The following is a 13455-nucleotide window of genomic DNA, read 5'->3' as shown; positions in this document are numbered from 1 at the left end:
GATGAATTTGTGATCAGAATACACTCACTTTGAATCACAATAGACTTTACTCAGATTCCATTCTTTGGCAGTAAATTAAATGAAGATAATTTTTTAGTATGTGGGGAAGAAACATGAGATTAAGCAATTATATCTCATAATGTGATTAGCTGACCTCCAACAGAGGTCCAATCTCAATCACTGTTTTCCTGACACCTTTGATGGCTTCCTTTGACAGCACTTACTAAATCCACAACCCCGTCTACACAGGTTCTGCATCACTCTATGCCCTTTTATACGAAGGATGTTGTGAAACTTGAAAAGATACAGAAAAGATTTAGAAGGATGTTGCTGGGACTGGAGGGCTTGAGTTATGGGGAGAGGCTGAAAAGGCTGGGGCTTTTTCCCCTGGAGCATCAGAGGCTGAGGGGTGACTCGGATACATGGGACCATCACCACTTGCAAGCTACCCTCCACATCACAGTCCACCCTGACTTGGAAATATATCAGCTTCGCTTCCCGTCACTGGGTAAAAATCCTGGAATTCCCTCCTTAACAGCACTGGAAAAGGGTGTCCCTACACCACATGGACTGCAGCGATTCGAGAAGGCAGCTCAATGCCAGCTGTTTGGGAAAGGGTGACAAAGGTTGCTTTGTCCAGAGATGCTCGTATCTCATGAAAGGATAAAGAATGTTGAAACTGTAACACTATAGTATCTTTCGGTTCTGTTCTTTCCTCAATGAATATATTTCCCATTCAGGTGCAGGCACCTTGAGAACTTACACCAGATTTCTCTGTGTGCTTTTTTCCGCTGTTTGTTAACCACTTACACAGCTCGGATGTGAACATCCCCAATGGGTGGCACGGTGGCACAGTGGTTAGCACTGCTGCCTCACAGCACCAGAGACCTGGGTTCAATTCCCGCCTCAGGCAATTGACTGTGTGGATTTTGCACATTCTCTCCGTGTCTGCGTGGGTTTCCTCTGGGTGTTCCCGTTTCCACCCACAGTCCAAAAATGGGAAGGTTAGGTGAATTGGCCATGCTAAATTGCCCGTAGCGTTAGGTGAAGGGGTAAATGTAGGGGAATGGGTCTGGGTGGGTTGTGCTTTGGCGGGTCGGTGTGGACTTGTTGGGCTGAAGGGCCTGTTTCCACACTGTAATGTAATCTAATTAGAAAGTCTATCCCGAAACTGTCCTGGTTAACCACTCACAAACAATGAATCACACCATAAACGTTCACAGTGTATGAAATCAGTCTGAATCATTCCAATTCTTACCGTCTGATATGTGATGACCAGTTGAATCACTGGCAGTGCGTAGAAAACTGCTATTGTCGCGATATTCCTGAGAAAGGAAACTATCACAAAGTTAATTCTTGAATAGATAATACAGTCTTCAATCTCTGGAAATTCAGCTAAAAATAAAACAAGTTACATACACATTGGAGGTTTGCCCTTGGTTTTCTACATCCATCCATCCCGAAAATATACTCAAAGTTTGCAAGTGCCCTGAAATGTTTGGTGAAACTAAACCTTGACATAATCATAGAAAACGGAAACAGACCCTTTGGTCCAACTCGTCCGTTCCAACCAGATATCCTAAATTAATTTTGTCCCACTTACCAGCATTTGGCCCATATCCCTCTAAACCCTTCCTTTCATATACCCATCCAGATGTCTTTCAAATGCTGTAATTGTACCAACCCTCACCGCTTCCTCTGGCAGCTCATTCTGTACACCGCCCTTGGTGTGAAAATGTTGCCCCGCTGGTTGTTATTAGATCTTTCTCTTCTCACCTTAAATGTATGCCCTCTAGTTTTGGACCCCCGCGACCCTAGGAAAAAGATCTTGGTTATTCACCCTATCTATGCCCCTCATGATTTTATAAATCTCTATAAAGTCACTCCTCAGTCTCTGATGCTCCAGGGGAAAAAGCCCCAGCCTTTTCAGCCTCTCTCTATAACTCAAACCCACCAGTCCCAGCAACATCCTTATAAATCTTTTCTGTATCTTTTCAAGTTTCACAACATCCTTCGTATAGAAGGGCATAGAGTAAGAGAACCATGCAGAGCAGAAAAAGGCCATTTGGTCCCAATGAGCTAGAAGCATCTGGATGGGTACATGAAGGAAGGGTTTAGGAGGATGTGGGCCAAGTGCTGGCAAATGGGACTAGATTAATTTCGGATATCTGGTTGGAACGGATGAGTTGGACCAGTGCTTTATAACTGTATGACTCTATAAATGTAATGACATTGAATGTCAAGAAGAGACAGGAAGATTCTCTTGTTGGGAGAGGTTTATTGCCTAAAAGTGTGCAGATTAATGTCACTTGCCATTTATTAGCACAAACCTGGATGTAACCCTGTGTCCTATTAGCTATATACCTCTTAATAGCCTGACCTCACTTGAAATCAACAAGAACACAATTTTCACAGTACTCTGTGTTATTTCTAGACTGCAGATGTGTTTCATGGATTATTGGTTTTATGAATTCTTTGTATAAGGGTTTACTTAGTATCATCACTGCACAGTGAAAGTCAGTGCTAGTTCTCAGGCTGAACTGCAATAGCAGCAGCAGCAGCAGCATTGTGGAGCTCGGAATGAAGAAAGGGTGATTTAGCCTAGTTAATTAGCCTGCTCAAATAATGGCAACATGACCTTGTGTCACAGGGCAGACAGTACAATGTCCCAGGTGGTATCAGAGCCTCAGGGAGAGAAGGGGTGTAAAAACTGGAGGAGAACAATTTAAAAAAAAACCATAACATTTGCAGCAAATCTCTGATATTAGAAACTTGACTAACCAGAAATAAATTTTATATTTTTTGCTGAGAACCCGCTTGTCCTTCCGTGCAAGGTCAGAGACGTACAGAAACCTCTGCAAATATAGAAAGAAATGAAGAGTTTTTATTTAAGAAAGGGTTACTACTCTTTTCCTTTCTGGAGGATTGTCCAGGGAATGATAAGTGGCAGGTATTCACCTCAGAATATGAAGAATATAAACAAGCACCATGAGGTACAATCAATGTCCAATTCTATAAACTAGAAGCAGTTCTGACCTGTCACCACTTACCTTTCTGGTTTGCGGTTAATTCCTTTCTCTGTGTGTGTGCCTGTGAGAGAGAATATGTGTGTGAGAGAGAGAAAGGATGTGTGTGTGAGAGAGAGAGAATGTGTGTGTGAGAGACTGTGTGTAAGGGAGTGAGAGTGAGTGTGTGTATGTGTGTGCTAGAGTGAGTGTGTGTGTGAGAGACAGTGAGTGTGAGAGAGTGTGTGTGAGGGAGAGAGAGAGAGAGGATGTGTGTGAGAGAGAGTGTGTGTGTGTATGTGTGTGAGTGAGAGAATGCGTGTGTGTGTGGGATTGTGTGTGTGTGTGTGTGTCTGTGAGAGAGAATGTATATATGTGTGTGTGTGTGCGCGCGCGTGTGAGTGACAGTATGTGTGAGTGAGTGTGTGAGTGTGAGAGAGAGTGCTTGTGAGAGAGAGACAGAGTGTGTGTGTGTTTGCGCGCGAGAGAGAGAATGTGTGTATGTATGTGTGAGTGAGTGAGTGTGTGTATATGTGTGAGTGAGTGTATGTGACTGAGTGTGTGTGTGTGTGTGTGTGTGTGTATATATCTATGTGTGTGTGTGTGTATATATATATATGTGTGTGTGTATATATATATATGTGTGTGTGTGTGTGTATATATATATATGTGTGTGTGTGATGGGTTGATTTGGAGGAGAAGACTTTGGTGAAAATCAGCAGAAACCTACAGGAAGTGGTGGAAGTATAATTCACAGAATTAATTCAATAATGACAACCAAGACTGAACAGGTAACGAAAGACTTCCTGCTTCAGACAGTCATGGGTTCAAGCCTCAATCCAGATACTGGAGCAGTTTGGAGCATGGTTATAATTGCTGTCCTTCAGATAAGACATTAAAAGTGAGGGTTCACCTCAGGTGAAGGCAGCTGATCCCAGGTCACCTTTCTTTTGAAATTGAGCGTGAGAGTTTTACCAGTAGCCACAGCAACATTAATCCCTCAGCCAGCAAACAGGTTAGCTGCTAATGGTGGGAGCTTGCTATGTGCAAATTGGTTTCCGACATCCTAAGTGAGAACAAACTTCAAAAAGTATTTAATCAACTCATGAGAATTTCATGAAAGTCACTTACTTTTCTCAGGTTATAAATGCTTTAATTTTAAGTGGGTTTGCACCTCACCTTAAATAATTCTGGAAGACAATGCATTAAGGCCTGCGACACTGCCCCCACATGGTTTTTACATATTACGGCTCATAATTACAGTGTTTAGCAGAATGTTGTAAATTGCAGACCACAACTGACGCGAAAGCCAAGAGCAGGAGATAATGTAACTAAACCTATAGTGAGCATAGTAACTAGGGCTCCAATAGTATAGTGGTTATGTTACTAGATTAGTAATCCTGAAGTCTGAGCTAATAATCATATTCAAAATGTTAGTTCAAGTCCACTCAATGACAATTTGACACTGTACAAAATCTCAAAAACTGTTCTCAGTAAAAAAAAAAAACTTTACTCTTCAAAACATTTTCCAAGAATATAAATTCAAGGGGAAACCAATATGTATACTTTCATAAAGTGGACTCTGATTGGTGGAGGCATTGCCATAGAGAATGCACCCATTAATACTGATTGACAGTCTTTGTTGACATTTTAAAACAGGCAAATTGACTCTGATCGGTCAGGGCATTGCCCTGATGACTGCACAGTGAATGGCTGTCACCTATTTTGTTGAAACAGGTGCCATGTGTGTCAATGTTCTTTCTATCTGCAAGGATCAGAGCCCTGTATATTAACGTATGTAGTTTCTGGTACACGCCAAATGACTCACATTGTGAGCCTAACTGGCAATTCTAAAGTGGCTGTCAGCATTACTTCCTCACACATCCAGGATTATCCAACAAATGTTGTCCAATTACAAATTCTAATGTCAGACAATGTATTGCAGGGGAGTTTGCAAGCACAGGCTGGCTGGGTATAGTCAGTACCTTTCTTGTTACAAAAGGCTGAAAGGACATGCTATTTGTACGATCCATCAATCTTTGGAACACACAGTGTACATACCTGGCATCACACCAGCACTGCAATTCATACACCACATCCCTCATTGTCTGATGGGTAAGGCTTTTTCTTGGCTTGACAGCAGCATCCTGGCATTGCTACTACATACTGGAAGCATGAAACAGCGAGATACCTTACCATCTGGGTAACATGACGTAAACTGGACACTGTTTAGCACCAAAACTGACTGCTTTAGAGACTTGTATGAGTTTATATGATAGTCAATCAGAAATGATCAGTGGAGAAAAAGCTACAATATTCAGGTTGCTGTAAAAACTCCACTTAGGGAAGGAAACATGTCACTAACTTCAGATCAATGTAGTTAATTCTGACCCTCTTCTGAAGTGGCCTAGGAAGCCACTGAATTGTGAAAGGTATGGGCAAGACATACCAACACTTTCAGTGATAGATGTTTTGTGGTGAATTTCAAAGCACACACCTTTGTTCTGATGACATTTTTATCGGAATCAATGTCTGCCAGGGTGTCGTACTCATCTTCCTCGATGGAGCTGAGAGAATCGAGACGTGGACGGGTCACATTATCCAGAGGCCTTTCTGTGAAGGGACAGGGGGGGGTTAACGAAAAGGTCAGCATGCAGCCAAGGTTAGTCTCAAAGTACTCAGTTCACAAGGGAAAACGGAACATGGATCTTTGACAATAAAACACTTTCCAGAGCCAAAGAGTGCTGAATGCGAGGGGGTGAGGCAGTGTCATTCAGACTGCGTTGCACGAGAGGTGATAGCCCCAGTCCCAGAAATTAACAGCAGCTTTTGCTGCCTGGCACTGGCTTTTGGCTGGTTCTGTGGAAGGCATCACATCAAACAGATTTTGCTCTCACCCATCATGGAGTCTTCAAACACTAGATCTTGAATGCTGACTAATTTAAGCCCACATCACTACCCCCCCACACTAGGGAACTGAGGCCCATTAACCTCCACAGTTCAGCCAGCACACCATAAATCTGAGGATTAATGTGGGATCCTTTCAGAGACGTTGAGTCATACAGCACAGAAACAGATAGGCAATTCTAAGTAATGTACAACTCCTACATTAATATTCAGGAGTATGTGCAGCCCATTTAATCAGTTAACAGGAGCTCAAATTCCACACATCTAATATATTAATATTCATATGATTGTCCTCATTTCTCATGTTGACCTGAGAATATAGTAACAATTAAAAGTCAAAGCTGCTCAGACATTAATTTCCTCTAATCCAACACTAGTCAAGAATGATTTCTTTATGCCCTATTTTTATGCAGATGTTAACCTGGTTAACTATGAGTTAACAAGTACCATGTTTAACAAAATTTGATTTTCACTAATGTGAGGCTACCTAATGCTCTAAGCTCCACTAAGCTTCTGACTAAGATGTGTTGCTGAATCATCCACCTAGAACTATCATTCATCAACATGTTTTAAAATGTGTTCTTAGCCAACAGATGATAGAGAGACCATTTTAAAATTGATGACTGAATACCCTTAAACTGTGAACTACAGGCTAGCTGTGTAACACATGTGTTTCATAGAATAAGCTGAGGTTACCTAAATTCAGGCACTAACTAGAAGAGAGGGTTGAGAAATAATAGTCCTTGGAAGGAAATTGCTTTCAAGTTTGTATTTGAACTCAAATGTCTATAGAGGTTAGATCATGATAGAAACATTTATGGAGTGCCGCCACTTATTCAAGATAAATTTTAAAATCTAATTGAGTACGTCATAGAGCCACAGAGATGTACAGCACGGAAACAGACCGTTCGGTCTAATTCGTCCATGCCGACCAGACATCCTAAACAAATCTAGTTCCATTTGCCAGCATTTGGCCCATATCCCTCTAAACCCTTCCTATTTATCTACCCATCCAGACGCCTTTTAAATGTTGTAATTATACAGGCCTCTACCACTTTCTCTGGCAGCTCATTTCCTACATACACCATCCTTTATCTGAAAAATATGTCTTTTAGGTCATTTTTAAATATTTCCCCTCTCACCTTAAACTTATGAACTATAGTTTTGGAGTCCCCCATCCCAGGTAACAGATCTTGTGTACTTAGCCTATCCATGCCCCTCATGATTTTATAAACACCTATAAAGTCATCTCTCTGCCTCCAAAGCTGCATGGAAAGTAGCCCAGCCTTCTCAGCTTCTCCCTAGAGCTCAAACCCTCCAGCCCTGGCAACACCTTTGTAAGTCTTTTTTGAACCCTTTCAGATTTCACAACGTCCTTCCTACAGCAGGGAGATGGAAATTGTATGCAGAATTCCAAAACTGGCCTAACTAATGTCCTATACAGCCACAAATCACCTCCCAACTCAATGCACTGACCAATAAAGGGAAGCATATTGTATGTCTTCTTCATTATCCTATCTACCTGTGAATCCAAGGAACTATGAACCTGCACTCCAAGTCTCTTTGTTCAGGAACACTCCACAGTACCTTACCATTAAGTGTATAAGTCCTGCCCTGAGTTACATTTCCAAAATGAAGCACCTCACATTTATCTAAATTAAACTCCTCAGCCCATTGGCCCATCTGATCAAGATCCCATTATATTCTGTATCTTTGGAAAGACAGCAGAAATCACTATAATAGTATCAGGTAGACTATAACCTCTAATACAGGATTTTATAACCCTTTAAAGTAAGGGTTTTTAAAAACATGATGAGCCCATTTGCCCAAATAAGACATTCCATTTGGATAGATCAGACCAGTCAACTCAAATCAGTTGTTAATTTAAAAGGGAGTTGGGCTTACTTCAGCATGAAAGTGAAGAGAGAGAGAGAGTGTGTCGTGTGGGGGCGAGAGACAGACAGACAGACAGTCAGGGAAAGAGAGATGGGGGGAGAGAGAGAGAGTGACAGAGAGAGAGAGAGAGAGAGAGAAAGACAGAGAGAGAGAGAGAGAGGAACAGCGAGAGAGAGAGAGAGAGAGACAGAGAGACAGAGAGAGAGAGAGAGAGAGAGAGAGAGACACAGACAGACAGTGAGAGAAAGAGAAGGAAAATGTTTTGAAAATTATATTAGTTGCCCTGGCTCACAAAAAGGTGTTTTGTCATTGGAATGAAAGCTCAGCTCATGTTCTTATGTTTCTCACCATCTTCCTTATCTATTTCACTCTCCAGAATCTTACAATCACTTGAAACCTGTTTATAGCATCTATGGTAATGTTCTTCCACAAGAACATTACTACCCATAAGGGAGGAGTTCCAATGGGCAGTTCTGCTTAGGTAGCAGTAACTGCCTCATTTTTACCTCCTACCCTGGGATTTGACTGCTTCACTGCAGCTAACGATTTTGTGAATTCTCTTCTTAAACCTTGATGCTATAATTACATAATCCGCAACCACACATTTTCAAGCAACATAACCTCACCAATTTAGTGAGTTTCCAAGGAAAGCAAAGGGTCTGCAAGGTTTATTGCATTTTTGTGACTGAATGATTGGAAATGACAATCAGTATTGGGTGCACAGACTTAGCAAGTTCAATTTTAAATGCATTAGTATTCCCCCAAATCAGCCAATATCACACAGGCCAACCCATACACCAGACAAGTTCATATGGCTTTTACTTTAGCTTCTCCCCGCCAACCCCATCACTACCTCCTCATACCTACATAACAGCCCTGTTCACATCCATCAACATCAACCTGGCCAGGGAAACACTGACCACACTATTAGAAGAACCAAAGACACATAGACCAAACACCACCAACTTCATCAGCAAGGACAATATCATCAAACTAGTGGACCTATGCCTTACCACCCACTTCACCTTCAACAACAAATCCTAACAACAAACCAACAAAACACCAAGTGATCTCCGATAGCAGAGGCAGTAATGCAGACTTGAACAAACAGCTCTGCCAACCATCCAACCCAAACTTTAGGTTTGCTACGTGGATGACACCTTTGTCATCACTAAACAAAACAAATTAGAGGAAACTTTCAAGACCATCAATAATACCCTCATTGGCATAAAATTCACTAAAGAGGAGGAAACCAACAACAAGCTGCCATTCCTAAATGCACTGGAGTGAACAGCCAATGGGGAACTTCAAACCAGCATCTACAGGAAAACAACACATACAGACCAAATATTGAACTACAGAAGCAATCATCCCAACACCCACAAACGAAGCTGCATTAGAACATTATTTCAATTAGCCACCACACACTACAGCACAGAGGAACTATGAAGAGCAGAGGAAAATCACGTAAACAGTGTATTCACAAAGAACGAGTACCCAATGAACACAGTCCGCCAATTTCTCAGCAACAAACCCAAACAAGCAGACAAAATGCATCCAGAAACCCTAGCCACTCTCCCCTACATCAAAGACATCTCAGAAATGACTGGCAGACTACTCGGATTCCTTGGCATCACGGTAGCCCACAAACCCACCAACACACTAAAACAGCAGCTAATGAATTTGAAAGACACTATACAGACAACAAGCAAAACTAATGTCATTTACAAAATACTTTGCAAGAACTGTAACAAACACTACATTGGACAACAGGCAGAAAACTAGTCACCAGGATACGTGAACATCAACTAGCCATAAAAAGGCATGACCCTCTCTCACTAGTATCTTTACATACAGATGAGGAAGGACACCACTTCAACTGTGACAACACATCCATCCTAGGACAATCCAAACAGAGACACACAGTAGAATTCCTAGAAACATGGCACTCCAACCAGAACTCTATCAACAAACACATTGACTTTGATCCTAACCACATAAATAAAAAGCGGGCCATACCACCAGTGCTTTCCTGGAGGCTCACTGATGAGGTTACCTAGTACGGTGACGAAACATCTGAAATTGAACCTTGCAGCTCAGTGAGCAAAGCTACATCCACTACCTCCTCCTGTCATTCAAAAATTCTCCACTTCTGAAGTTACTGAGTTTTACTCGGATTCCACTTCCAGGAAGAGGTCACTCACCAGCATCTGTAAACCTCTGGGGACCATCATATTTTAGCCCTTGGGCACTGCCTATGCACTTTCCAGAGAACTAGGGAAGGCTAACAATCAAACGTGGCACTATGGCGGATTTCAGTCTGCCCTAGCCCTCCCTTTCAATGTCCAGCTAATCAGCATTATTTTAATCCAGCCTCAAACCCTAGAGCAAAACGTAGTTGGATACAAAAGCGTATCCCCAAACTGATATTACTGAATAAATTACGCCCAAACAAAACTGCCAATTGTGTGAGCATTGGTCGTGTGAAACTGCTAAGTCTGTGCTTCAACATGACAATGGGATTAAAGAATCAGGGGCATGTTGATCAAATCATCACTGTACATTGATTGTCTTGTGATTCTTTTTGCAGAAGAGAACTGTTTATGTTCTTATAAAAACACTACCAATATCGAAACCTCTCAGACGAATACAGAAGTTCTGCTGTTTGAATTGGTCTTGTCCTGTTGAGTAAAAAGCAGTTTTAGGGAAAGTTAAACAGTGGATCAGAATGAGAGTACCTAGACACATCCTTGGAGCCAGACAAATCAATAACATGATTGTAGATCAACTGGTTTTAGTATAATCTCCTCATACATTCCATTAACTCCAACAAAAACACTCCAGTGATCTGAATGTGCTTTCCACACTCAATCCTTAATGCGCCTGCTTCTCTACCTCATTACTAATAGAAGATCTTGTGGCACAGTAGGTAGCATTTTAGGACTTGATCTCCACTGAAAGCAAATCATAATATGGTCAAACACTCTGGTTATCAATTTGTAAACCCTTCTGATTATTAGGTAACTGTACATTTCCTGGTCAGTTCAAGTGTGTGGTAGCTACAGTACAACATAATCACAGAATCCCTACAATGTGGAAGCAGGCTCTCCAAAGAGCCCAGCCCAACACCCCTACCCAATGCCTGCAGCCTTGCATTCCCCATGGCTAAACCATCTAGCCTGCACATTCCTGGATAATGGCAGTTTCCCACGGCCAATCCATCTATCCTGCACATCTTCGGACAGTGGGAGGAAGGCAGAGCACCCAGAAGAAACCCACACAGACACAGGGAGAATGTGCAAACTCCACACAGACAGTCATCAGAGGCTGGTGTAGACCCCGCTCCCTTGCACTGTGAGGCAGAAGTGAGCCACTGTACCACCCTATGCCTCCCCATTAAAATAAAATTGCACACTCAGGTCCCTCATGTGAGCAAGTGCCATCCTTGGTCCAAGGGCTTAGCATATACACACCCACACACATCGCCAAACCTGTCTTCTGAAACCCATGAGATATATCCCTTCTGAATAATGGTCACACTGGACTCGAAATGTTAACTCTGTTTCTCTCTCCACAGATGCTGCCAGATCTATTCCCCACTCCTGTCCTAATCACTTCTTCCTAATCCTGTCCTAATCACTTCTTCCTAATCCTGTCCTAATCACTTCTTCCTAATCCTGTCCTAATCACTTCTTCCTAATCCTGTCCTAATCACTTCTTCCTAATCTAAACCATCCTGTCAGTCAATTTAACTCCTCAATCAAAAACGGAACAGGGGGAACAAATATTCTCATTTCTGCTAGCCCTGGAGCTAATGCACTTATCTCAGGAGTGATGGAACAGTCACAGATACAGAGGACAATTTGTGCTCCATAGTGGTTTCTATTCAGTAGTGAATAAACTGCTGATTAAATGCATCATTTAAAGAAATAAACAGAATATTACAACAGCCTGCTCTCCGGAGTTGATGTGGTGGAATTTTTCATTGATCAACATTCTCTGCAGTTGCTGAAATGGTCAACGTGATGTCATCAGGACTTGCCAACTCTAATTGAACGTATTCCTGGAGAATATTTCCAATATTTCTGTAAATATTAATCTAAAAGTATTCGAAGAATGGGAAAGCACATCATTTTGAAGGGCCCATTATTTCCGATCAGTTTTGTTGACATCAGTGTCCTGGAAATTAAGAACATCATAGGAGCAGGAGTAGGCCATTCAGCCCTTCAAGAATACTCAATGAAATATCCTGGCCCAAACTCTGAGAGCTAGATTGTGTATTGAGATGTGATGATAAATGGCAATCTGAGTTAATGCCTTACCCATGTAACCATAGGTGGAATCTGACTCCATGCTATCTGTGATTGCTTCAGATCCAAGAATGGAACCATTCTCTGCAAAATCCAAGGAAGATAAGAATTATAAAGTATCACACATATTTACCATACAGACCATTTAACCCAACAGTTCCATGCTGAATTCCATAAGGCTTTCTCCCAGTCTCTTATCTAATCCCACCAAAATAGTAAACTGATTATGTGATCTTCATGTAACTAACCTCAGTAACTAATCCCCTTTCTCCCAATCTGGGTCACAGTGAGTAGGGAATACCAGCATTCAGGAATTACTATCTACCAGTGGGACAGAGTGAGCCCAGCATTTGTGGGTCCTGATGAAAAGGTCAGTGAAGCTGTCACAAAGAGCTATCCACCCACTGCACAACTCAATTTCAGCAGAATACAGCAGATATTAGGAGTTGCTCAATAGAAACTGGTAGCATTTCAGATAATGCTTGGATGTTATAAATACAATAAGGTTGTGTTAGTTACTGGACAAGTAATTTAGAGGCCCGATGTAATCATCCGGCAGATATGATTTAAATCATGCCATGACCGTTTAAGAGATTTAATTCAGAATACAAGATATAGTATCAGAAAAAAAATGACAATGAAACAACCAGGTTCACTTTAGGGACGGGAATCTTCTATCCTTACCCAAATGCGACTCTGATTCCATACACCAACGTGGTTGACTCTTAACTGCTGTCTGAAGTTTAGCCTAACAAGGTGCTCAGTTGTAGCAATCCACAGCTAAGAACATGTTTGGAGAGAAAGGAGACCTACCAAATCCTGAGGGCATTTGAGAAGGATAAGAAATGGTGGCTTTGCCAATGAAGCCCACATCTCAAGGATGGGGTTTTTATTTTTAAACAAATTGCCAATTCTTGAAGAATCTGCTCCAATGGGCACAGGACAATGGGAGCAAGGATTAGAAAGTCAACCGTTTTAGTGATCGGAAAACTGAACACATTCCAAATCTAACCTCCATGCCAATCACAGTGACATTAAGCGAGATAGGTGGGTGGCACAGTGATTAGCACTGCTGTCTCACAGCGCCAGAGACCCAGGTTCAATTCCCGCCTCAGGCGACGGACTGTGTGGAGTTTGCACATTCTCCCTGTGTCTGCGTGGGTTTGCTCTGGTTTCCTCCCACAGTCTAAAGATGTGAATTGGCCATGCTAAGTTGCCCGTAGTGTTAGGTGAAGGGGTAAATGTAGGGGAATGGTCTGGGCGGGTTGGGCCGAAGGGCCTGTTTCCACAACGCAAGTAATCTAATCTAATAATGCTGTGGGAGCATTCTCAATATG

At 42.0% G+C, this 13455-nt stretch overlaps 1 protein-coding gene across 4 annotated transcripts in view; it reads right to left on the bottom strand.

Annotated features, from left to right (window-relative positions):
* The window catches only part of sidt2 (SID1 transmembrane family, member 2), a 94379-nt gene that overhangs the window by 24300 nt on the left and 56624 nt on the right, over window positions 1–13455 (bottom strand). For 2 of the 4 annotated variants that reach the window (XM_043676618.2, XM_043676621.2), the window contains 5 exons: window positions 12131–12202; window positions 10433–10489; window positions 5503–5618; window positions 2782–2855; window positions 1259–1325 (listed from right to left, as the gene is read on the bottom strand). In XM_043676618.2, coding sequence (XP_043532553.2) covers window positions 1259–1325; window positions 2782–2855; window positions 5503–5618; window positions 10433–10489; window positions 12131–12202 — 386 coding nt within the window. The remainder of the gene's footprint in view (window positions 1–1258; window positions 1326–2781; window positions 2856–5502; window positions 5619–10432; window positions 10490–12130; window positions 12203–13455) is intronic. The other 2 variants (XM_087976379.1, XM_043676622.2) reach the window with 1 other exon arrangement.

Source organism: Chiloscyllium plagiosum, unplaced genomic scaffold (genome assembly GCF_037043375.1).
Source record: "Chiloscyllium plagiosum isolate Xiang-an unplaced genomic scaffold, Cpla_swu_hap1 HiC_scaffold_29, whole genome shotgun sequence".
NCBI lineage: Eukaryota > Metazoa > Chordata > Chondrichthyes > Orectolobiformes > Hemiscylliidae > Chiloscyllium > Chiloscyllium plagiosum.
This window is presented reverse-complemented; position numbering and strand designations above follow the sequence as displayed.